General features: G+C 45.4%; 1 protein-coding gene across 2 annotated transcripts in view; it reads left to right on the top strand.

Moving 5' to 3' along the window:
* LOC140416829 (protein argonaute-1) overlaps positions 1-23,237 on the top strand; it is a 227,517-nt gene that overhangs the window by 78,610 nt on the left and 125,670 nt on the right. For both annotated transcript variants that reach the window (XM_072501154.1, XM_072501155.1), the window contains exons 5-10: positions 428-564; positions 3,945-4,079; positions 9,401-9,488; positions 18,124-18,271; positions 19,557-19,676; positions 22,432-22,554. In XM_072501154.1, the coding sequence (XP_072357255.1) occupies positions 428-564; positions 3,945-4,079; positions 9,401-9,488; positions 18,124-18,271; positions 19,557-19,676; positions 22,432-22,554 (751 nt within the window). The remainder of the gene's footprint in view (positions 1-427; positions 565-3,944; positions 4,080-9,400; positions 9,489-18,123; positions 18,272-19,556; positions 19,677-22,431; positions 22,555-23,237) is intronic.

Raw genomic sequence — 23,237 nt, forward strand, 5'->3', positions numbered from 1 at the left:
TGGCAACAAGGGGATTTTCACAGTAACTTCATTGCAATTTTAATCTAAGCCTATTTGTGACACTAATAGAGATTATTATTATTACATGAGTTGGTGTCGCTATTTTATTTCGTGAAGGCCAATCTGATCTTCTAATTCCCCATTAAGTTGCATTTATTTTCAGTTTTTGATACTAACAAATCTTGTATCGTTTTAAGTTTCATGAGGCAAAGGTGCTAAGAACTGCATTCATGCATTCATATCTACAAAGTTGAAACAGCATGCAGCAGTAAATAAGCATAAGTCTGAGCTTTGCTTGCCAGTTTGCCAGAGTTTGGGAAGAAACATGTGGCCCTAAGGCCCCTGTTTGGCCTCAGTCCTGCCACATATCCTACAATATGCCAGAAATAATACTCATCAAATCAATAACTCCTCTCTTTAATTCCAGGTATACTCCTGTTGGTCGATCTTTCTTCTCTCCACCTGAGGGGTACTATCACCCGCTGGGTGGAGGTAGAGAAGTCTGGTTTGGTTTCCATCAGTCTGTCCGACCTGCCATGTGGAAAATGATGTTAAACATTGATGGTAATGCATTTCCTGTTGAACTGTTTAAAAATGCAATGCTCGATCTGTGATTGAATAAGTGACACCGGCTCAAATATGAAGAATGGCCACACAAGATAATGAACTGCATTTGTGAAACTATACCCTGAAAAAGATTAATATTTTTTTAGAGTGGTGGGTGCTTTTGCTGTCAATTCCATTGTAGAAAGCAACTGGTCAGGTTAGTTCCTATTATCGTCCTTTTAGTCCCGTTTTGCCTGTGGAATCCTGCCGCTTTAATTTTCACGATGTTCATCTTCACATCAACATAAACCAGTTTTTTTTTGTGTCGACTGGCTTGAAGAGAACTTTTATGCACATGATCATGCCTATTACTAAAGGCCTTGTTGAGATCAGTAAACGAGATGGCATCAGCAGTGCCTCTTTGAGAGATTAGTTTGAGAACCATAGAACATAGAACATAGAACAATACAGCGCAGTACAGGCCCTTCGGCCCACGATGTTGCACCGAAACAAAAGCCATCTAACCTACACTATAGAACATAGAATCCCTACAGTGCAGAAGGAGACCATTCAGCCCACCTAGTCTGCACTGACCCTTTGAAAGAGCACCTACCTAGGCCCATTCCTTCACTCCAACCCCATTATCCCACTTAACCTACAGTTCAATTTTATCATGGCCAAACCACCTAACTTGCACATCTTTGGACCATGGGAGGAAACCGGAGCACCCGGAGGAAACCCATGCAGACATGGGGAGAAAGTGCAAACTCTGTACAGACAGTCACCCAAGCCGGAATTGAACTCTGGTCCCAGGTGCTGTGAGGCAGAAGTGCTAACCACTGTGTCACTCTTGATGTTGATATAAGCGTTGCACCAGCATAGCTATTTCCATTATCTTTTTCATAATATCATGGCATTATCTATCCTGTGCCAACCTTCCAGAATTGTCCTGGAGTCTTCAGAAATTGAACATTACTCTTCTAGATATACTGCAAGCAACATGGGCGATCAGTCATAAGGACAGTAAATTAAATGAGTTTTTCATTTCTGTTTATTAATTATAATATTGGGTAAATTATATAACCGGTCACGATGGTCAGAAGTGGTGGCTGTGTGGTGAAACCTTCAGGAAAACATCCAACAAGAGTTGGCGTCATGGGCTTGGGACACACAGAATCACAGAATTTACAGTGCAGAAGAAGGCCATTCAGCCCATCGAGTCCACACCATTCAGGGGGTCAGTAGGAAACACATCCTCGCTCATCTAAGAGCATTGATGAAAGAAGTAAGGACTTCTATTCTCACTTGGGCACATGTCCCGCCCTCGCAGAATTTACAGTGCAGAAGGAGGCCATTCGGCCCATCGAGTCTGCACCGGCCCTTGTAAAGAGCACCCTACTTAAGCCCACACCTCCACCCTAACCCAGTAACCCCACCTAATCTTTTTGGACACTAAGGGCAATTTAGCATGGCCAATCCACTTAACCTGCACATCTTTGGACTGTGGGAGGGAACCGGAGCACCCGGAGGAAACCCACGCAGACACAGGGAGAATGTGCAGACTCCACACAGACAGTGACCCAAGCCGGGAATTGAACCTGGGACCCTGGAGTTGTGAAGCAACAGTGCTAAGCACTATGCTACAGTGGCACCCTGGAGGATCTGGAGAGCGGCCAGCTAATCTGATTGACCGGCAGCTTTCCAGCCCTTCCAGGCACAGCTCTGTAGTGCTCAGAAGAGGTAATGCAGCGCTGTGCCTGGAACTAAGTGCAGGGAGTCTGAGTGAGTAGGTACTGGTGTCTCCAAGAGGGGAGGATATGGGACGCTTGACATCTGGGGGTTGCTAGGGGGCACTTGGGATAGGCTGGAGGGTGAGGGAGGTCCAGGTGCCTCTGGCCCTTAAGGGCAAGGGTGCCCCTAGTAAGAAGGGGGGCTTCTGTGGAGATCCCCCTCCCCGCTCAAGACAATTTTTCTGTCTCTTCTCTCTTCCCCCCCCCCCCCCCCCAAATAAAAAAGACCCTTAAGTGGCCACAAGTGCCTTAATTGGGGGAAAGGTGGGCTTCTCCCAGGGCCCTGCCCAGCCCACCTTAAAATTGCTTCCAAGTTGGGGCGGGATCCCGGTGAGGGGGAATCCCAACATCCAATTTCACACTCCACTTGCCTCAAAATGTGCCAGGGTAGAGCAGATGTGAGGAGCATAAAACTCTGGTCTTGGTCTTATGTGCTCTATTTTCCTCCTCCCAATTCTCCCAACAGGAGAATGAATGCTCCTGAATGCCCACTAGTCTTTCAATTAACAAAACTCTAATAAAATTATGCAGATACTGACTTAATGCATTGTGTGTTTGAGTCATGATGCAGTTTTATGTTCTGATATACACATTCTGACTTGCTAAATTAGCTCAGAATGATTGAACGTTGATAGTAAAATTGTAAGTACAAGCAGAAAAAACTGGGTCTCTGCTGTTATCACATGGACAGCAACTGGTTGTATTAATTTTGACAGTGTGCCTAACTGCATTGAACGTCACATAAGGAGTTGATAGCATAACAGCGACAACTTGGATTTATCTAGCACGTTTTGGGAAGATTCACTGTGTTGATGCTGCTGTCTTGGTGCAAGTTGTAAAAATTGCTTAAGGTTGCTGTAAAGGGCGGCACAGTGGCGTAGTGGTTAGCACTGCTGCCTCTTGGCGCTGAGGACCCAGGCTCAATCCTGGCCCCGGGTCACTGTGCTTTGGAGTTTGCACATTCTTCCCGTGTCTGTGTGGGCCTCACCCCCACAACCCAAAGATGCAGGGTAGGTGGATTGGCCATGCTAAATTTCCACTTAATTGGGGGGGAAAATTGGGTACTCTAAATTTATTTAATAAAAGATTGCTGTAATGTTTCTTTTATAGTTTTTTTTCTCATCTTTTTCATCTATGTTAATAGTTTTCACCAGTCATTCTGAACAGTTGATTTCACTCTTGCATGTTAGACTGGACCAACTTTAGAGTCAGTCTTGCAGTGATCTCTGTATATGTTATTACATGATTAGTTAATGTACAGTCAGTATAGACAGATAATCACCAGATGGTAACACTAACAGGAACTATATAAGGAGTTTCCCGCTCTTTCTGTAGGTTAGTGTGTGTAGTGCAGCTGGAGTGAAGACGTGACAGATCAAAGTGTAGTGTATTATCATAATTGTTAGTTTAATCTAATCTTAGTTAATTATATTACTAATCAAAGTATTAAAGTGAAAGAACTCACAAGTATATTATTTTGTTACTCAATAAATAATTTGTCATCAACTGGAATACTTTGACTGTTTATCATCAAGTTAAATACAACTCGGCAATATAAACAAATCTTAGTAGTTATTGACCGCAGTCCATTTGTTTTGCCTATTTTAGTGTCAGCAACAGCTTTCTACAAAGCTCAGCCAGTGATTGAGTTTATGTGTGAAGTCCTTGACATCCGGAACATTGATGAACAACCAAAACCTCTGACTGACTCACAAAGAGTGCGTTTTACAAAAGAAATTAAAGGTAGGTTACATCATTATTTTCTATGATATGGTGGTTTGAGTTCAATCACAATTTTGTACGTGAGCAGAGTAGTTGTTTGCACGCAGCAAGGCACACAAACCGCAGTGAATGACCACATATGTATGAAAGTGTTGACAAGGAGCAAATGCTGAATAACTACCTGCTCTTTTTTAGTGGTTTTACCTGTGATTTTGCATTCATTCTACCATCTTATCACATCTTCAGTACTTTGCAACCAGTGAATTATTTTTTTAAATGCTGCCACTCCCGGTAGCCCACAGCCCCTGGACAGATGAGGCCAAGACTGTTGGACTCGTTAGTTCAGCAGTTGTAAGACCAATTTCGTTTTCATGATGCATTTTGTGATTTAACTTTGATTACGCAAAGACCTGTACAGTTTTGGCACAATATTCAGAGTTTTAGATCAGCCCTACTGATGGACATCTTTGTCTGTTGCTGAAATGGGGACGCGTGAGAGTCCCTTGTGGAGTCTCACTTGGGTTTGGAGCCCCCATCTGGGCTTAACAGGAACTGGTGACAATGCCAAGTAATGAGTTAAAACAACAATTTTATCAGGCTCACGGTGGCGCAGTGGTTAGCCCTGCTGCCTCACGGCGCTGAGGTCCCAGGTTCGATCCCGGCTCTGGGTCACTGCCCGTGTGGAGTTGCACATTCTCCCCATGTTTGCATGGGTTTCGCCCCCACAACCCAAAAATGTGCAGGTAGGTGGATTGGCCACGCTAAATTGCCCCTTATTTGGAAAAATGAATTGGGTACTCCAAATTTACAACAAAAAAAAAACAATTTTATACAATATTGAATAATGATGATTAAAATAATAATAGCGATATAACAATTATAATTGATAATATAAAAGAAAAGTAAGAAAACAAACTTTATTGAAAGGAGAAAGAACTTTATATATTCAAAGGAAGAAAGACAACTGTTTTTATTATGCATATGGGTTTACAGATATATATGCTGCCTTACAAATGTTAACTTCAGTTTGGTATAGGTGACACGATGGTGCAGTGGTTAGAACTGCTGTCTCACGGCGCTGCAATCCCGGGTTCGATCCCAGCCCCGGGTCACTGTCCTAGTGTAGTTTGCACATGCTCCCTGTGTCTGCATGGGTCTCACCCCAACAACCCAAAGATGTGCAGGGTAGGTGGATTGGCCATGCTAAATTGCCCCTTAATTGGAAAAAAAAATTGGGTACTCTAAATATACTTTTTAAAAACTTCAGTTTGGTCTGCTTACAGCAGCTCCCCAAAATGGATAATCCCAAATTAATCTATTCCACGATAGGAACCTAATTTAGTAAAATTCCCCTTAGTTCATACATCGCTATAATATATCACTATAATCAATAAACCAATCACTAAGTCTCCAAGTAACCTTACAAAGGCTGGGCACTACAGTCAGTCATTCCGTTCCTGGCCTTTCTTCCTGCAATCTCCAGTGGTTGACTTTTCCACTCCGGCTGCAGCAGAAAATCCTGGAAACGGTGTCCCTTAAAGCCAAATTTCTGGTTCCTTTCCAGCTTTTTTTGAGGCATTGTTTGGACATTATCAAAACCGGTTTGATAAACATGATTCCTTATCAATTCTCCTTACAGGCATTGCAGACTTTTGTAAACTCAGGTTATATGTTCATCAATCAAACTTCATCTACTCATTCCACACCATATTTGACCACCCTGTGTAAGGCTATTCATTCTCCCAACTTTGTAGTCAAAGGGTCATTAAATACTGTAAGAAAAAGGATCTCTGAATGAAACATTTTTTTAAATAACTTTTCTTTTGGTAGTCTAGCTTTGAAAGGGAAAAGTCTTGGGATGTTATTACTGATTATTATTGTATAATTAACGCACAATCACAGCTAGGTTTAGATCAGCGTCTACAAAGTAAGATTCAATACAAAATAACTTTAAATGTTCACTATAGGCTTAAAATCAAGAGCAACGCAAAAATAAGATGCAAAATTACCAAATTGCAAAAATTAGTGGCTACAGACTTCAGGCTTACAGCCTCCCCCTTTGAAATACAAATTACAAAAGTATTTTACAATCAAAATAACTCATTTTTGTAATTTATCCAATCAGAATGATTTTGTTTATATCCCATGGGGCCTTATTCTTCACAACGGTTGTATTTTGAATTCAGCTACTCATGAGGACAATTCTTGATGCATTCTACTTTTGCATCATTGCATACAGCAATTAACTAACAGGGACAGAAATATCAGCAGTTGAACAAAGACTAAAACGTGATATTCACCCATGGATTAGGATTTTATTTACGTTCATGACCTAATTCTATAAATCCTCACACCATGTGGAATTTTGATAGAATCAATATTTTTCTTAATTTTTCTTAGAAAATATTTTATTGAGGCATGTATAATTTTAACAGTTTTAAACATCAAGTTTCAACAAGAACAAAACAATACAACCAACACCCCCAGTAACAAACCCCAGCCAACATGGCTAACACAAACAGTATCACCTTCCCCAGCCCCCCTTCCACTGGTTCTCCTGCCCTTAGTCTCTCCCCCACCCTGGACAGCCTAATTAGCCTAAGTCGATGAACGGCTGCCACCTCCGGGCAAACCCCTGCAATGATCCCCTTAAGGCAAATTTAATTTTCTCGGGGGTTCCGAGTCCCTCCAGCCTAGTAACACCTGTCTCCGGGGCGCCAGGGAGGCAAAGGCCAGGACATCGGCCTTTCTCACCCGCCGGGCTCTCGGATCTTCCAACTCCCCAAAGATCGCCACCTCTGGACTTGGCACCACCCTCAGCTTCAATACTTCTGGCATGACACCAGAAACCTCTCAGCCTCGGACATGCTCAAAATATATGGACATGGTTTGCAGAACCCCCCGTCCATCTTTGACAAAGGGTCATCTGGTCTCGAAAAGTTGGCTCTTTTCTCTCCCTCCTGATGCTGCCAGACCTGCTGAGATTTTCCAGCATTTTCTCTTTGGCTCCTTTTTAAGCAGCAATGAAATGGCAGTGCCCCCTTAGCCACTGCACCCTCCAACATCTCCACTAACAGCGACACCAGCTTATTCTAAAACTTATCATAAAACTCCACCGGAAAGCGCCTGGCCCTGATGCTGTATCCGTCTGAACTTGAGATTGTGGAGTGAAAATCAACTATCCCCTGTTCATAAATCTAAAAAAATAAATGTTTAGTACAATGTTCGTTGAATTGTGTTTTGGCATCTTGTTTTATAAATTTGGAGTACTCAATTTTTTTCCAATTAAGTGCCAATTTAGTGTGGCCAATCCACCTATCCTGCACATCTTTGAGTTGTGGAGCTGACACCCACGCAAACATTGGGGAAATGTGTAATCTCCACACGGACAATGACCCGGGATCGAACCCGGATCCTCAGCACCACAGGCAGCAGTGCTAACCACTCCACCACCGTGCTGCCTGTGTTTTGGCCATTTATATCTGCACTAAAAGTTGTTGGAGACCAATGTAAAATGTAATAATGGAAAGTCCAATTAAAATGTAGCACTTTGCATTTACAATTAGGAATTTCAAGAAGAGGACTATTTTCAAAAGTTGTGCTGCTGTATGAAACTTGCCTTTTTAAAAAAAAAAGTTTAAACATGGCATATTTATGCATAGCTTTGCACCTCAATATTGCTGCTTCTGCTTGGTCTTCGGATTCTTTTGTTCATTGTAGGAAACTGGGAAGGAGGAGGAAATAATCAGTCGTGAAACTACGAATGAGCATGTGTTATGGGAGAATAATAGTCTGAGATTTAAGTTGCCTTTCAGCGTCTGTGTCTTTATTCAGTGCACAAAGCACAACAGATCTGCTGCTTCTGTACAACCGCATTCCTCCCATACCACAAAACCATTCATACACTATGAACAGAATTCAAGCACAAACACTAACATAAATATTCAAACTGAAAAGGAGATTCCTTTGTGTTAACGGCTTTCCTGTTAGCAGGTAGCCTCTTAATATCATTGCTGAATAACAAAAGGCTGTGCATATTGTCTGTAAAGCTATTGAATGATTTATCAGGTTTTCCCACACCACCCACTCCTCTGACGTAAGCAAACACAAACACTGTTGCCTTTTTATATTAAGAATTATAATCTTCATTATTGTCACAAGTAGGCTTACACATTGCAACACTGCAATGAAGTTACTGTGAAAAGCCCCGAGTCGCCGTATCCAGCACTTGTTCAGGTACACAGAGGGAGAATTCAGAATATCCAATTCACCTACCTGCACATCTTTTGGGACTTGTGGGAGGAAACCGGAGAACCCGGAGTAAACGCACGCAGACATGGGGAGAACGTGCAGACTCCGCACAGACAGTGACCCAAGCGGGAATCGAACCTGGGTCCCAGGAGCTGTGATGGAGAGGAACTACCTTGGCGCAGTGTCAAGTCCATTTATACCGTGGGCAGATTTGACAACAGTGGAAAAACTAGTTAGCTTAACATAGTGTTTACTAGTTGACCAAGCTAAGACACTCCCTGATACCAGAAGGTACATAGTGCAGCAATTCTGAAATGTATTGTCCAGACCCAGGATTGCGTTGATTTGTTGTGAACTGCACTCTTGCTCAGAACATAGAACATACAGTGCAGAAGGAGGCCATTCGGCCCATCGAGTCTGCACCGACCCACTTAAGCCCTCACTTCCACCCTATCCCTGTAACCCAATAACCCCTCCTAACCTTTATGGACACTAAGGACAATTTAGCATGGCCAATCCACCTAACCTGCACGTCTTTAGACTGTGGGAGGAAACCGGAGCACCCGGAGGAAACCCACGCAGACACTGGGAGAATGTGCAGACTCCGCACAGACAGTGACCCAGCCGGGAATTGAACCTGGGACCCTGGCGCTGTGAAACCACAGTGCTAGTTGCTTGTGCTACCGTGCTGCCCTAGAAGCATCAGGGGGAACAAAAGCTGGGTTTTCGGGATTCTGGAAACGAGAGACCATTTATACTGTAGGGTTGCCTCCTGACATCTAATCCAAATGCTCATTTGTATTTTGTGAATCTAGACAATTACAATCAGTGGGTGATTTCCACTGATTGGTGATTCACTGACAAGTCAGGACATGTCCTCAATGGACAACTGTGCATGTACTTCTGGTGAAGGTTGCTGGATGGCATTCCTCCCCTTCTGCAGCCAAATCAATCAACTAGTTCAGCCCAAAACAGGGGATGCAACCTTGGATCTTAATTGCCAACTTCTCAGTGCTCTAACCATCTGAGCCATTAAGGGACCTCCATTATTCTTGGTCTTGGTCTTGATCTTTCTGTTCCGGCCTCCACAGGTTTGAAAGTGGAGGTGACTCACTGCGGGCAGATGAAGAGGAAATATCGAGTGTGCAATGTCACCCGGCGACCAGCCAGTCACCAGACGTAAGTACAGTGAACTAATACAGTGAAATCAAAGTGGTTCACTCTGCTTATATCCGCGAAATGCAGTTTCGTTAAGTGAGCTTTGCTGCAGGCTTCACCGCAGCCATTTATTTCTGAGTTACAGACCACCCGTGGATCTCCAATATCCAATTAATCAATATAGAAGTAATGGAGATAGACCAGTTCATGGACACAAAAAGAGTGTGCGTTCACAACCAGTTGTGCAAATTATAACAAAATAGTTAGATTTATGCCTAAGAAGTGTGCATACCCCGAACCAAATTGATGATGCTTGATGCCATGTAATATCCAGGTGTAAGATCTTTCTCCACCATCAGTATGCCAGAATGCACATTCAACTGCCATACAATGTGGAGTAACAATGCAATATCACACTTGGTAAAATGAAGGTTGTGATGTGCATCACTGTAAATACATGTAAGCTAGACAGACACTAGAGGGAGCACCAGAAACATCACACACACACACACTCAACCAATAGATAAGTTAGATGGGAAGCGACCAATGGACATTCACGATACACAAGGAGGTGACACGACCACAGGGGGGCATTACACCAACCCATACATAAAGGACACCACACACATGATCAGCCCCTTTCGGCCAGTGGAGACAGTCAGTGAGGAGAGGCACAGGGTTGATTCATTATCACACCCACCACGTGGAAGACAGCAGCTGGTTAGTCAGTTTAGGTAGCTACAATAGGATTAGCAGTAGTGTCGAACTCAAGTTATAAAAGTGTACATAGTGTAAATAAATGAGTTGAAGTTATTTACACATCTCGACCTTCCTTGACAAATGCAACACAAGGAAGCCGCTTATGTTACAAAGAAACCTAACAAAACAAAGGTAACATTCACAAAGAAGAGCAAATAGAAAACAGTCTCTTGAGATAATACTGAGAAATCTGAAAATATCGAAAAATTTAAATGAAACTGAAGGTACTGGAAATACACAGCAGAAATGTCATCACCTGAAAAAAGGATAACATTTTGGTACTGTTTTTCTCCCCTCTTCCTGTTCCACAGAGGAAGGTTATATACTCCAAATGTCAACCTGCCTGTTGTCTTTTAAGATGCTGAAGGACTTGCTGTGTATTCCCACCATTTTCTGTTTTTATTATAGCAGAGAGTGCCTTCTGTCTTTCGCAAACCACAAATATATATATATATAGATATATTTTTTCATAAATTTAGCATACCCAATTCATTTTTTTCAATTAAGGGGCAATTTTAGCATGGTCAGTCCACCTACCCTGCACATCTTTGGATTGTGGGGGCGAAACCCAAGCAAACACGGGGAGAATGTGTAAACTCCACCACGGACAGTGACCCAAAGCCGGGATTGAACCTGGGACCTCGGCGCCGTGAGGCAGCAGTGCTAACCACTGTGCCACCGTACTGGCCTCACCTCAAATATATATGAACATATTTTGCGGCAACAATTACTGACTTTCATTTATTGTCCAACTCAGTCTTCCCATGCAAGGCTGAGAGGCCAGAATACATTGTAAGTATATATTAGGGCATAAAGTTTAGGAGTATAATGTGCTCATTGCTGAAAAGTGGATATTTCCCTTTTTTGTTATACAGCATGAATTTTTTTAAATAGAAATTTAGAGTACACAATTATCTTTTTTTCCAATTAAGGGGCAATTTAGTGTGGCCAATCCACCGAACCTGCACATCTTTGGGTTGTGGGGGTGAAACCCACGCAGACAAGGGGGAATGTGCAAACTCCACATGGACAGTGACCCAGGGCTGGGATTCGAACCCGGTGGGGCTAACCACTCTGCCACGTGCTGCCCGTTATACAGCATAAATGACATATAAAGATTTAAAGAGCAATCACCTAAAATGCAACGGGTGAGCATATCAACAGTCAGTATATGCCATTTCTCTTTGAACAGCCTGAAGTCTACAAAAGTAAATAAAAGCGGCTTGAAATTCCTGAAGTACAATGGTAATATTTTTTTTTAAATATTTTATTGAGGCATTTATAAATTTTTAGCAACAATTTTCAAGAGGAAAAACAACAAAGTAAAAAACACCCATCCAACCAACAACCACACCAAGCTAGCGTGGCTTACATACACAGTTCCCCAGTCCTCCTCCCCCACTATCTAATCCCATCTCAATGAAGCCCCACCTCCCTCCCTTACCCCCCTTTTGTATCTGCAGACAGCTTAATTTTCCCACTAGAAGTTGATAAACTTCTGCCACCTCCAGGCGAACCCTAACGTCGATCCTCTCCGGGTGAACTTGATCTTCTCAAGTCGAGAAACCCAGCCATGTCACTAACCCATACCCCTGATTTCAGGGACTCCGAGTCCCTCCACGCCAATAAGATCCATCTCCGGGTTACCTGGGAGGCAAAGGCCAAAACGTCAGCCTTTCTCGCCCCCTGGACTCCCGGGTCTTCCGATACACCAAAAATCGCCACCTCTAGACTCACTCAAACCTTTAATATGGTGGGCATAGCATCGGCAAATCATTGCCAGAATCCCCTCCGCATTGGGCATGCCAAAAACATGTGGACATGATTTGCGGGCGCTCCCGCATACCGCCCACACCTATCCTCCACCCCTTCAAAGAACCTGCTCATACGGGCCACAGTCATATGCGCGCTGTGGACCACCTTGAATTGTATCAGGCTAAGCCTGGTACACGACGAGAACACATTAACCCTATTCGAGGCTTGCTCCCACAATCCGCCTCAAACTCCTTGCCCAACTCTTCCTCCCATTTTCGCCTTACCTCCCCTATCGGGGTTCCCTCCCATTCCATGAGCTCTTTATAAATTTCCAAGACCTTCCTCTTCCCCACTCCCGTTTTCGACGCTACCTTGTCCTGTATCTGTGCAAAATCCCTCACCTGCAGGCAGCGGAACCCATTCCCACCTGGCAGCTCAAACCCCTCCTCCCAAGTCCTCCAAGCACGGAAAGCTGCCGTCAATGAACAGGTCCCCTAACCGCTCGATCCTAGCTCGCTGCCACCTCCAAAATCCCCCATATAGCCCTCTCCCCCCGGCACAAATCGTGATTGCCACAAATTGGAGCCCATGCCGCACTCCCTCCACTTCCAAGGGCTTCCGCCATAGTCCCCATACCCTCAAAGCCGCTCTACCATCGGCCTTGTGGAGTACCGAGCCGGCGAGGACGGCAGAGGTGCCTTTACCAGTGCCCCTCCATGATGACGCCTCCACCCGCTCCCACACCAACCGCTCCCCCCACTACCCACTTCCTAATAATTGCCAAGTTTGCCGCCCAATAGTAGGTCCTGAAATTGAACGGTATAGCCCCCAATTTCCTCTCCTGTCCCCTCGCCTGAATCGCAAAAACCTCGCTTTTGCCGATATTTATTTTGCACCCTGAAAACCCATCGAATTCCCGTAGGATCCTCATAATCTCTCCAATTGCCCCCAGCGGGTCAGAAATATACAAAAGTAGGTCGTCTGCATATACCGAGACCCTGTGCTCTCCCCCCACCCCCACCCCCACCCCCACCCACCCCCACTCGCCGTACTATCCTCTGCCAGTCCTTTGACGCTCTCAGCCAGTGGCTCTATAGCCAAGGCATACAACAGTGGGGAGAGTGGACATCCCTGCCTCGTCCTCCGGTGCAGCCTAAAATAATCCAAGCTCACTCGGTTCGTCCGCACGCTCGCCACTGGTGCTTGGTACAGCAACCAGACCAAGTCCACAAAACCCTGCCCAAACCCAAACTGCCCCAGGACCTCCCACAGGTACTCCCACTCCACAAGATCAAAGGCCTTCGCTGCATCTATGGCGACCTCTACCTCCCTTCCCTAGGAGGGCATCATAATCACGTGTAGCAGCCTTATGATATTAGCCGTTAGCTGCCTCCCTTTCACAAACCCCATCTGGTCCTCCCCTATCACTCCTGGTACGCAATCCTCTATTCTCAAGGCCAATATGTTGGCCAGCAATTTGGAAGGGAGATTGGCCTGTATGACCCGCATTGTTCCGTGTCCTTATCCTGCTTCAGGATAAGAGAGATCGAAGCCTGAGACACCATTGGGGGGAGCACCCCTCGCTCCCTAGCCTCATTAAACGCGCTTACCAGCAAGGGCCCCAGCACTCCTGAAAACGTTTTGTAAAACTCCACCGGGTACCCATCCGGCCTTGCCTGACTGCAAAGCCTCCAGCCCCTCCATCACTTCAAGCAGCCCAATCGGTGCCCCTCGGCCCTCCATCAGCTTCTCTTCCACCCTCGGAAACTCCAGTCCCTCCAAAAACCGCCTGATCCCCTCCACCCCGGCTGGGGGTTCTGACTCATACAGCCTGCTATAGAATTCCCTAAACACCCCGTTCACCCCAACCGGGTCCAAGATTGTGTTCCCTCCTCTATCCTTCACTTTCTCTATGGCCCTAGCCGCCTCCCATTTCCTTAGCTGGTGTGCTGGCATCCTACTAGCCTTCTCCCCATATTCATACAGGCCCCTCTCTTCTTTCTCAACTGCCCCACCGCCTTCGCAGTAGATAGGAACTCAAACACCATCTGCAGCTTCTGCCGCTCTTTCAACAACCCCATCTCCGGGTCATCCGAGCACCTTCTGTCCAACTGGAGAATCTCCTTCACCAGTCTATCCATCTCTGAAATCGCTGGCTTTGAAAGCAGACCAAGGCAGGCCAGCAGCACAGTTCAATTCCCATACCAGCCTCTCTGAACAGGTGCCAGAATGTGGCGACTAGGGGCTTTTCATAGTAACTTCATTTGAAGCCTACTTGTAACAATAAGCGATTTTCATTTTAATTTCTTCCTGTGTGCCCGTATCGAGATAAACTTCCCTCTCACCACTGCCTTCAACGCTTCCCATACCGTAGCTGTCAAAACCTCCCCCATATAATTTATCTCCACAGATCTCCGAATGGCCTCCCTCACCCGCACACACACCACCTCCGCTAATAATCCTACATCTAATCTCCAGTGTGGGTGCTGGCACCCCTCTTTGCTCACCCATAAATCCACCCAGTGGCAGCAGCACGGTGGCGCAGTGGTTAGCACTGGGACTGCGGCGCTGAGGACCCGGTTCGAATCCCAGCCCTGGGTCACTGTCCGTGTGGAGTTTGCACATTCTCCCCGTGTCTGCGTGGGTTTCACCCCCCACAACCCAAACGATGTGCTGGATAGATGGATTGGCCATGCTAAATTGCCTCTTAATTGGAAAAAAAAAATAATTGGGTACTCTAAATTTATAAAAAAGAATAAAATAAAAAGAAATCCACCCAGTGTGGGGCATGATCCGACACTACTATCACCGAGTGCTTGGCATCCACCAACCCCACCAGCATGGTCCTATCTATGACAAAAAAGTCCAACCAGGAGTACACTTTGTATACATGCGGAAAAAAAGAAAACTCCTTTGTATCTCTGTCGCCAAAACCTCCTAGGATCTACCCCTCCCATCAGTTCCATAAACCCCTTTAGTTCCTTTGCAACCACTGACACCCTCCCTGTCCTCAAACCCGACCGATCCAGCCTTGGATCTATAACCGTATTAAATTACACCCCCCTAATCAGCCGATGCAAGTCCAGATCAGGGATCTTCCCCAATACCCCCCTCATAAACTTTACACCGTCCCAGTTCGGTGCATAAATGTTCACCAGTACCACCAGCTTCCCCTCCAACTTCCCCGCTCACCATGACATATCTGCACCCCCTCGCCCCCCTTCAAATGTCACCCACTTATTAATCAGAATCGCCACTCCCCTTGTTTTAGAATCTAGCCCCAAATGGAATATCTGCCCTACCCACCCCTTCCTCAGCCTAGTCTGATCCACAACCCTCAGGTGTATCTCCTGTATCATTGCCACGTCCGCCTTTAAGCCTTTCTGATGTGCGAACACACAGGCCCTCTTGACTGGCCCATTCAACCCTCACATTCCATGTGATCAGCCTGGTTGGGGCCTCCCCCACCCCACTCCCCAGCCGATCAACCATAGCCCTTCCTAGGCCAGCCCCCAGCCTGCATCCCGCACCTCTACAGGCCCGCCCTCAGGCGCCCACCGTCATCGACCCTCTCCCGATCATCTTTCGCCAATCCCTCCCCTGTCTGCAGACTTCTGCCCCCCCACCCCATAACAAAATAACAGTCCCAACCCCCATCAACACACTCACCACCTGCTCACCCCCCACTGCGCTTCTGTGAGCTAGCCCACCCAGCTAGCCTGGTAACCCCCGCCCATGGCACCTAGCATCCTACCCCCCCCCCCACCACCACTGATTCCCTTCCCCTCTGCTCGACCACCCTCCCAGTGCAAACTTTACAATCCCCAACAAACACACAGAAAAAAAATAAGCAATCCACCATCCCCCATCAAGAACGAAACAAACCCAAAACAGAACAGAACAACAGCCCCAAACATAGTGCAAAATTGGTTCATACAAACCAGAAGTAAACCAAAGTACAAAATATGAACACTCCCTCCAGAGTTCCATTGCCTCCTCTGGCGATCCAAAGTAGAGGTCCTGGCCTTCGTATGTTACCCACAGACGTGCTGGGTACAACACTCTGAACGTCGCCCCCCCCCCCCCCTTTTTAAAGAGGCCCGACTTCATCTTGTTGATGCTTGCTCTCCTTTTGGCCAGCTCCACCACCGGGTCCTGATAGACAAGCAACTTGCTGCCTTCCCTTGTACAGCGCCTCATCTTCCTGGCCCACCTCAGAATCTGTTCCTTATCCAGGGACCGGTGCAATCGCACCACCATTGCCCTTAGCTGCTCGTTTCTCTGCGACTTCCTCATAAGCACCCTGTGGGCCCGGTCCACCTCCAAGGGCCAAGCGAGAGCTCCTTCGCCCAGCGGCTTCTTGAACATTCGTGCCAGATATGCACCGGCGTCCGCTCCCTCATTGCCCTCCGGCAGGCCCAGAATCCTCAAATTCTGCCTGCCGACCTTTTCTCCAGGTCCTCCACTTTTTCCTGCAGCCTCTTCTGTTGATCTCTCATCAACCCCATCTCCGCAGCCATCGAGGCGGGCTGCTCTCGAGTTCCCCCACCACCACCTCCACCTTCCAAATCGCCTGGCTCTGGTGCCTCCAAACTTATTCCCATGCGGTCGATCCCCGCCATTATAGGATCCACCACCCTGGCCAGGTCCTCCAAGTTCTACTCCCTACGCTGGGCAAACGTCTCGTTGAGAAAGGTCACTAACTGGGCCGGCAGGCTTGGATCCTGACCCTCCGCCATCTTCCTCTGTGTCGCAGGCTCCACACCCGCTTTCGACAGTTGTTCCCTCCTTTTTCAACCACTTCTGATCCACGAATCCATAAACCGGTGGGATACTTTCTTCTTCCACCTCTCCTCACCTTTTACCATCACTCCGCTCCACCGTTAGCCGGGGAAAAGGTCCAAAAAGTGCACCACGAGCGGGAGCCACCAAATGTACGACCACTCACTCTATGGTCACCACCAGAAGTCCGTACAATGGTAATATTAACAGTTTGCATTTAGGGAATGCATTTACCGCAGTGACCATCCTGAGATATTTCAGAGCTGGGACCAATTCTTAGCAATTGTAGAAGAGAGTGGTAGAAAGGTGGAGACATTGAGGGAAAAGTTTCTAGAGTGCATGCCTCAGAAGGGTGGGACATGATAGGTGATTTGCACTGGGATCCCAGAGATTTTAATGTGGGATAAGGCTGTTGAGGAATTTATAAATGAGAACAAGAATGTTGAAATCATTTCATGGAATTTTGCAGCACAGAAGCTATGCAACCCTGACAAATACATGAATAGGATAGGAATAGAGGGATACGGACCCAGGAAGTGTAGAAGATTGTAGTTTAGTTGGGCAGCATGGTCGGCACGGGCTTGGAGGGCCGAAGGGCCTGTTCCTGTGCTGTACATTTCTTTGTTCTTTGTATCCCTGCCTGTCATTATGCCTCAAATGAACATCCTCTTCGTCTAACTCCTCTATACTTCATCTAACCTTGTCAGCATGTCCTATTGTTTTTCCTCTAATTCATTTATTTAACTAGTTTCACTTAAATATATCTACGTAAGTCACTTCAACCATTCCCAGTGGAAGAGAATTTCACATTTTGCCACTCTGAGCGTAGAGTTTCTTTCTTGATTTATTAATGAGAAATTATTAATTGATTAATGAGAAATTGGGAGCCAGGAGAGGTTGGTGAGGCCAGCAGTAATGGGGAGGACAAATTAGCGGCAGATAAAATTACTCTTGCAGAATTTTGGAGGATAATGTTGAGTGCGAACATGTTGGACCAGGAAGGAGAGGACGGGTGAAGTTAAACCTGGAGGTGTGACTGAAGACTTCAATGCAGTGGGGTTTAGCTTCGAGCATAGGTAAACATTGTTACAAAGGTGAAAATAAGTAGTTTTTGTTATTAATAGGACTTAAGATTTGAAGCTCATTTCAGAATCCAACAGGATGCTGATTGCTGTATGCTGTCAGGTTCTGCCTACGGGTAAATAAAATTGTGACCTAAGCGTTGAGTCTTTCTGTGAGTGAAACACAATGAGCCTCAGCCATGCTGATAGGTAGGAGGAAGCAGAACCAAGAGCTTCAATGGTTGTGAACATCTGGTAAAATCTAACATCTGGTAATCACATGTTCATGTGTTTCCCAGGTTCCCCTTGCAGCTGGAAAGTGGACAGACTGTGGAGTGCACCGTGGCACAATATTTCAAACAGAAATACAACCTTCAGCTAAAGTACCCACACCTGCCCTGTCTACAGGTGGGACAGGAACAGAAGCACACCTACCTGCCACTTGAGGTGAGATGTAATTGTGGTATAGCTGAGGCCAAAGACAAGAGTATCCTAAACCGGAGGGGTGGATTCAGGAGCTATTACTTTATAAAATGGCAGTGACTGGTTTAAATTTACAAAAAGAAAATCTAGGAGCAGTACTGGAGAGTGACTGGAGGAAAGAGTGTGGATTAATGCAGACCAGATGCAGTTTTGACATTTCTTGTGTTTATAAAAAAATTGTGGGATTGCTTAAAATGGGTGTTACAGTTGATGAAGCAAGGTGCAACACGCTTGAGTTAAGCAAAGAATCCAGGGAATCCCTACAGTGCAGAAGGAGGTCATTCAATCCATCAGCGCCTACCATCTGAGAGAGCACTCTACCTCGGCCCACTCTCCTGCCCTATCCCCGTAACCTAACCTACACATCTTTGGACGCTAAGAAGTTGGGCTTGTGGTGCAACAGTAGCGCGTCTGACTCCAGATCAGAAGGTTGCGTGTTCAAATCACATCAGGCTCATGGAGATTTTCTGAAGCTCTGGTTCCAGGATCTTTGGACACGAAGGGGCAATCTCGCATGGCCAATCCACCTAACCTGCACATCTTTGGACTGTGGGAGGAACCGGAACACCCGGAGGAAACCAACAAAACACAGAGAACGTGCAAACTCCACAAAGGCAGTTACCCAAGACCGGAATCGAACCCAGGTAGCAACAAAATCCTGGCAGTAAATTTATTGTCATATTGCTGCAACCTGAGGAAGTTGGGGCAGCACGGTAGCATAGTGGTTAGCACTATGGCTTCACAGCGCCAGATTCCCAGGTTCGATTCCCGTCTTTGGACACTGTCTATACGGAGTCTGCAAGTTCTCTCTGTGTCTGCGTGGGTTTCCTCCGGGTGCTCCGGTTTCCTCCCACAGGTAATTTGGACATTCTGGATTCTCCTTCTGTGTACCTGAACAGGTGCCGGAATGTGGCGACTAGGGGATTTTCACAGTAACTTCATTGCAGTGTTAATTAAGCCTACTTGTGACAATAAAGATTATTTAAAGAAAAAGCTCTGCCTGTATAGGACATGGCAGCTGATTAAAAATATCGAAGAAGTTTCTGAGTAATTTCTCATCCCTGACAGTAAAATTCCCTGCTCAATTCTAATATTGTGCAATGTTACACCTCTTTATTTACTGTGTAATCATCAAAATACTTGCTTCGTAGTAGTGGAGCATCAGAAACACAAAAAAAGTCGCAAAATATACAATTTTCCTGGCAAAGAATATCTTACACAGGACTGAGATACTTGTTCCCTTTCATAGGTGTGTAACATAGTACCTGGGCAGCGGTGCATCAAGAAACTTACAGACAATCAGACATCAACGATGATTAAAGCAACAGCACGTTCAGCACCTGATAGGCAGGAAGAAATCAGCCGACTGGTGAGCACTGGAAAGCCATAATACATAGCTAATTCCTGATGCACAATTTAATTTGTGTTTTTATTTTATCCCCCCATAAATTTGGAATACCCAAAAAAACATTTCCACTGAAGGGGCAATTTAGCGTGGCCAATCCACCTACCCTGCACATCTTTGGGTTGTGGGGGTGGGACCTACGCAGACATGGGGACAATGTGCAAACTCCACACAGACAGTGACCCGGGACCAGGAACAAACCTGGGTCCTTGGTGCCATGAGGCAGCAGTGCTAACCACTGCTCCACTGTGCCACCCAATTTAATTTATGTTTAAGTCCACTGCATGAGTCATAAGAAAATAGTCAAGTTTTTACTTTTATTTTGCAGTTTAGCTCATGAAACCACATTGTCGGTAAGATGTTAATTGACTTCATATAATAAGAATTTACAGCACAGTAGGAAGTCATTTAGCCATTGTTACGGATGCTGCTCTTCAACTGAAACTAATTGCTCTATCCCTATTTCTTTGTTTCCTTTATTCTTTTTCAAACTATCGTATCTCAGTTAAAATATGCTGAAGTCTTGCCTCCATAGCCATTTGTGGTAATGCTTCCACGTTCAATTATCTGCGTGAATATATTTCTTCGTACTCTCTGACCCTTCTGACAGTAATTCTGAGTCTATTGCCTTTGTTCCGGACGAAACAATCTTTCACTGTTTACCTTTACAATCATAATTGCCCCAGCAAAGAAAGCACCAGTTCTGCCCAAAGTCCGGTCCTTGGTTCGTTGTCTGCTGCTGCTTCATCCTGATTTGTTTTCTTGGGACTTTTTCTGTGATGGAACCAGATATAAATCTCTAGTCGATCTTCACAATGTCCTTTCCAGGGCTATAATATTATAATAAGTACTGTACGATATGTAATGAACACATTGCAGCCTTGGTCTCCACAAACTCCATCGTTGAGAAGCTCATAGCAAATTGATCTGACCATCCTCCTCTTCATTTGCCAGTCCTTGCAGGCCACACCTTGAAAACAACCTCCACATATTCCATCCTCAAATAAACTTTCACTCCTCCAGCACAAGTCAATTTCTTGTCTCTGATGCTCTCTGCCCATCTTTGACATCTGGTCCTTCAGCCGTTACACCCCAGTTCTTGAAACTCTTTATGGCCCTAGCCTCCCCAATTTGTTACTTTCCTCATTTTCAGAAGCTTTCGAAAAACTTTACTCTTGCATTGAACTTTCCACTTCACTCCCTGATGACCCCTAATATCTGTGTGTTGCCTCTTAGCTATGTCATCTGCAAACATGTCAATTTCCATACACACTGGTGTACTCAACATGATTTTTGTTATCTATCTGACTGCTTAATTGACTTCAAGTTATGGGTAAGATGGAACATTCTGCAGTTCAACATTAGCAAGACGGAGACTTATTTTTTCCTGTCACAAACATAGCACCTGATTCCATCCCACATATATGCTGCTTACAGAAGTACGGTTGATGTCAATAGTGCACCGAACTTTGCTGTCCTGCTTGGCCCTTAGCCCTCCAGTCTCACATTGGGTCGATCAAGACCCCTTTCACTTCTGCAATATATAGCCAGCCTTCATCCCTGTCACTATTGAAATCTTTCTCTGCTCTCCTTTTACCTCTAGGCGGCATTAACTTTATTGATTATCTTCCTGGCTTCCCAAATTAGCATCCAACAGAAATTCTAACTTATCCAGAACTCTGCACACTGGATCCAGTTTGCTCACTTTTTACTCTTGCCTTTGCCAACTCCCCACTGGGTTTCGATCTCCCATTGTATTCATTTCAAAATTCCTGCCTTTCTCTCTCACTCCATGGACTTAGTTCATCTTCAGACATCTTGTTAACACTGACATGCTGTGTCCCCTTCCACTTCATCAGTGGTGACAGACTTTAGCCATCATGCCCCAGCATTCCAAAACTCCCTTGCCACAATTCCTCCCATTTTCAGAAGTGTCCACTTCTTTCCAACTATGGTTTTAATCAGCTTCCTTAACTCTGCCCTCAAAATGCTGCTCTGTGTCCAATTTGTTTTCCATGAAGCATCTTTTCTATAAAGAAAATGGGCAAATAAATGAATCATCATAGAATCCCTACAGTGCAGAGGGAGGCCATTTGACCTATTGAGTCTGCACACACCCTCCGAAAGACACCCTACACAGCCCACACCCCCACCCTATCCCCATAACCCAGTGACCCCACCTAACCTTTTGAACACTGAGAGGCAATTTAGCATGGCGAATCAACCTAACCTGCACATCTTTGGACTGTGGAAGGGCAACGCTGTGGCGCAGTGGGTTAGCCCTGCTGCCTCACGGTGCCGGGGTCCCAGGTTCAATCCCGGCTCTGGGTCACTGTCCGTGTGGAGTTTGCACATTCTCCCCGTGTCTGCGTGGGTTTTGCCTCCACAACCCAAAAGATGTGCAGGCTAGGTAGATTGGCCACGCTAAATTGCCCCTTAATTGAAAAAAATGAATTGGGTACTCTAAATTTAAAAAAAAAATCTTTGGACTGTGGGAGGAAACCAGAGGAAAGCAGAAGCCCAAGCAGACACTGGGAGAACGTGCAAACTCCACACTGACCGTCACCCAAGACCAAAATTGAACCTGGTGCAGTGATGCAGCAGTGCTAACCACTGTGCCACTGTGTGCCCCCCCTAAATGTAGAACTTAAAAAATATATTTTTATGTTGTAATATTTGCAGCCATGGGCTTTTATGCTAATTGACATTTTATGTGCAGATGAAGAATGCCAGCTACAACCTTGATCCTTACATTCAGGAATTTGGGATCAAGGTGAAAGATGACATGACTGAGGTTACAGGTCGAGTTCTGCCAGCACCGATTTTACAATATGGTGGCCGGGTAAGTCACAACTGTGTCCAAATCTTCATGTTAAAGCAGTTATGTACATGGCTCAAAGAGCAGAACAGTAAAATACTGTGATTAAGCTCTATATATCAACAGTTGCTTGTGATATTGTCAGTGTCGTGTAGGGTAATTCAGGACATTTTGATCCATGAATGGAGTCTATGCCTAATCTTGAAGGAAAATACTTTATGCCCCAGTATAACCGTCACCTTACTGAGAAGACATCAAAATAGTGAACCTATTCCTTCTGCATGCTCGAAAATCTTAAAACTATGCAGGTTGTTAGTAGATGTATTGCAGGTGCATTAACTTTCCCTATGACTCTGTCTTAAATGAACTACCCAGTATGGAACTGAGCAATGCAGAGCAACATGATTTTGGTTGGACAAAATGTTGCAGGTATTATCTGAATGGCTAGAAATAGAGAGAGGGGAATGTGCATCAAGACCTGGGTGTCCTTGTGCACCGGCTGCTGAAAGCAAGCCTGCAGGTACAGCAGGCGGTAAAGAAGGCAGCTGGTATGTTGGCCTTCATAGTAAGAGGATTCGAGTACAGGAGCTGGGATGTCTTGTTGCAATTATACAGGGCCTTAATGAGACCATAGGACTATTGGGTGTGGATTTGGTCTCCTTGTATGAGAAAGGATGTTCTTGCTATGGAGGGAGTGCAGCAAATGT

Source organism: Scyliorhinus torazame, chromosome 1, assembly GCF_047496885.1.
Source record: "Scyliorhinus torazame isolate Kashiwa2021f chromosome 1, sScyTor2.1, whole genome shotgun sequence".
NCBI classification, from domain to species: Eukaryota; Metazoa; Chordata; class Chondrichthyes; order Carcharhiniformes; family Scyliorhinidae; genus Scyliorhinus; species Scyliorhinus torazame.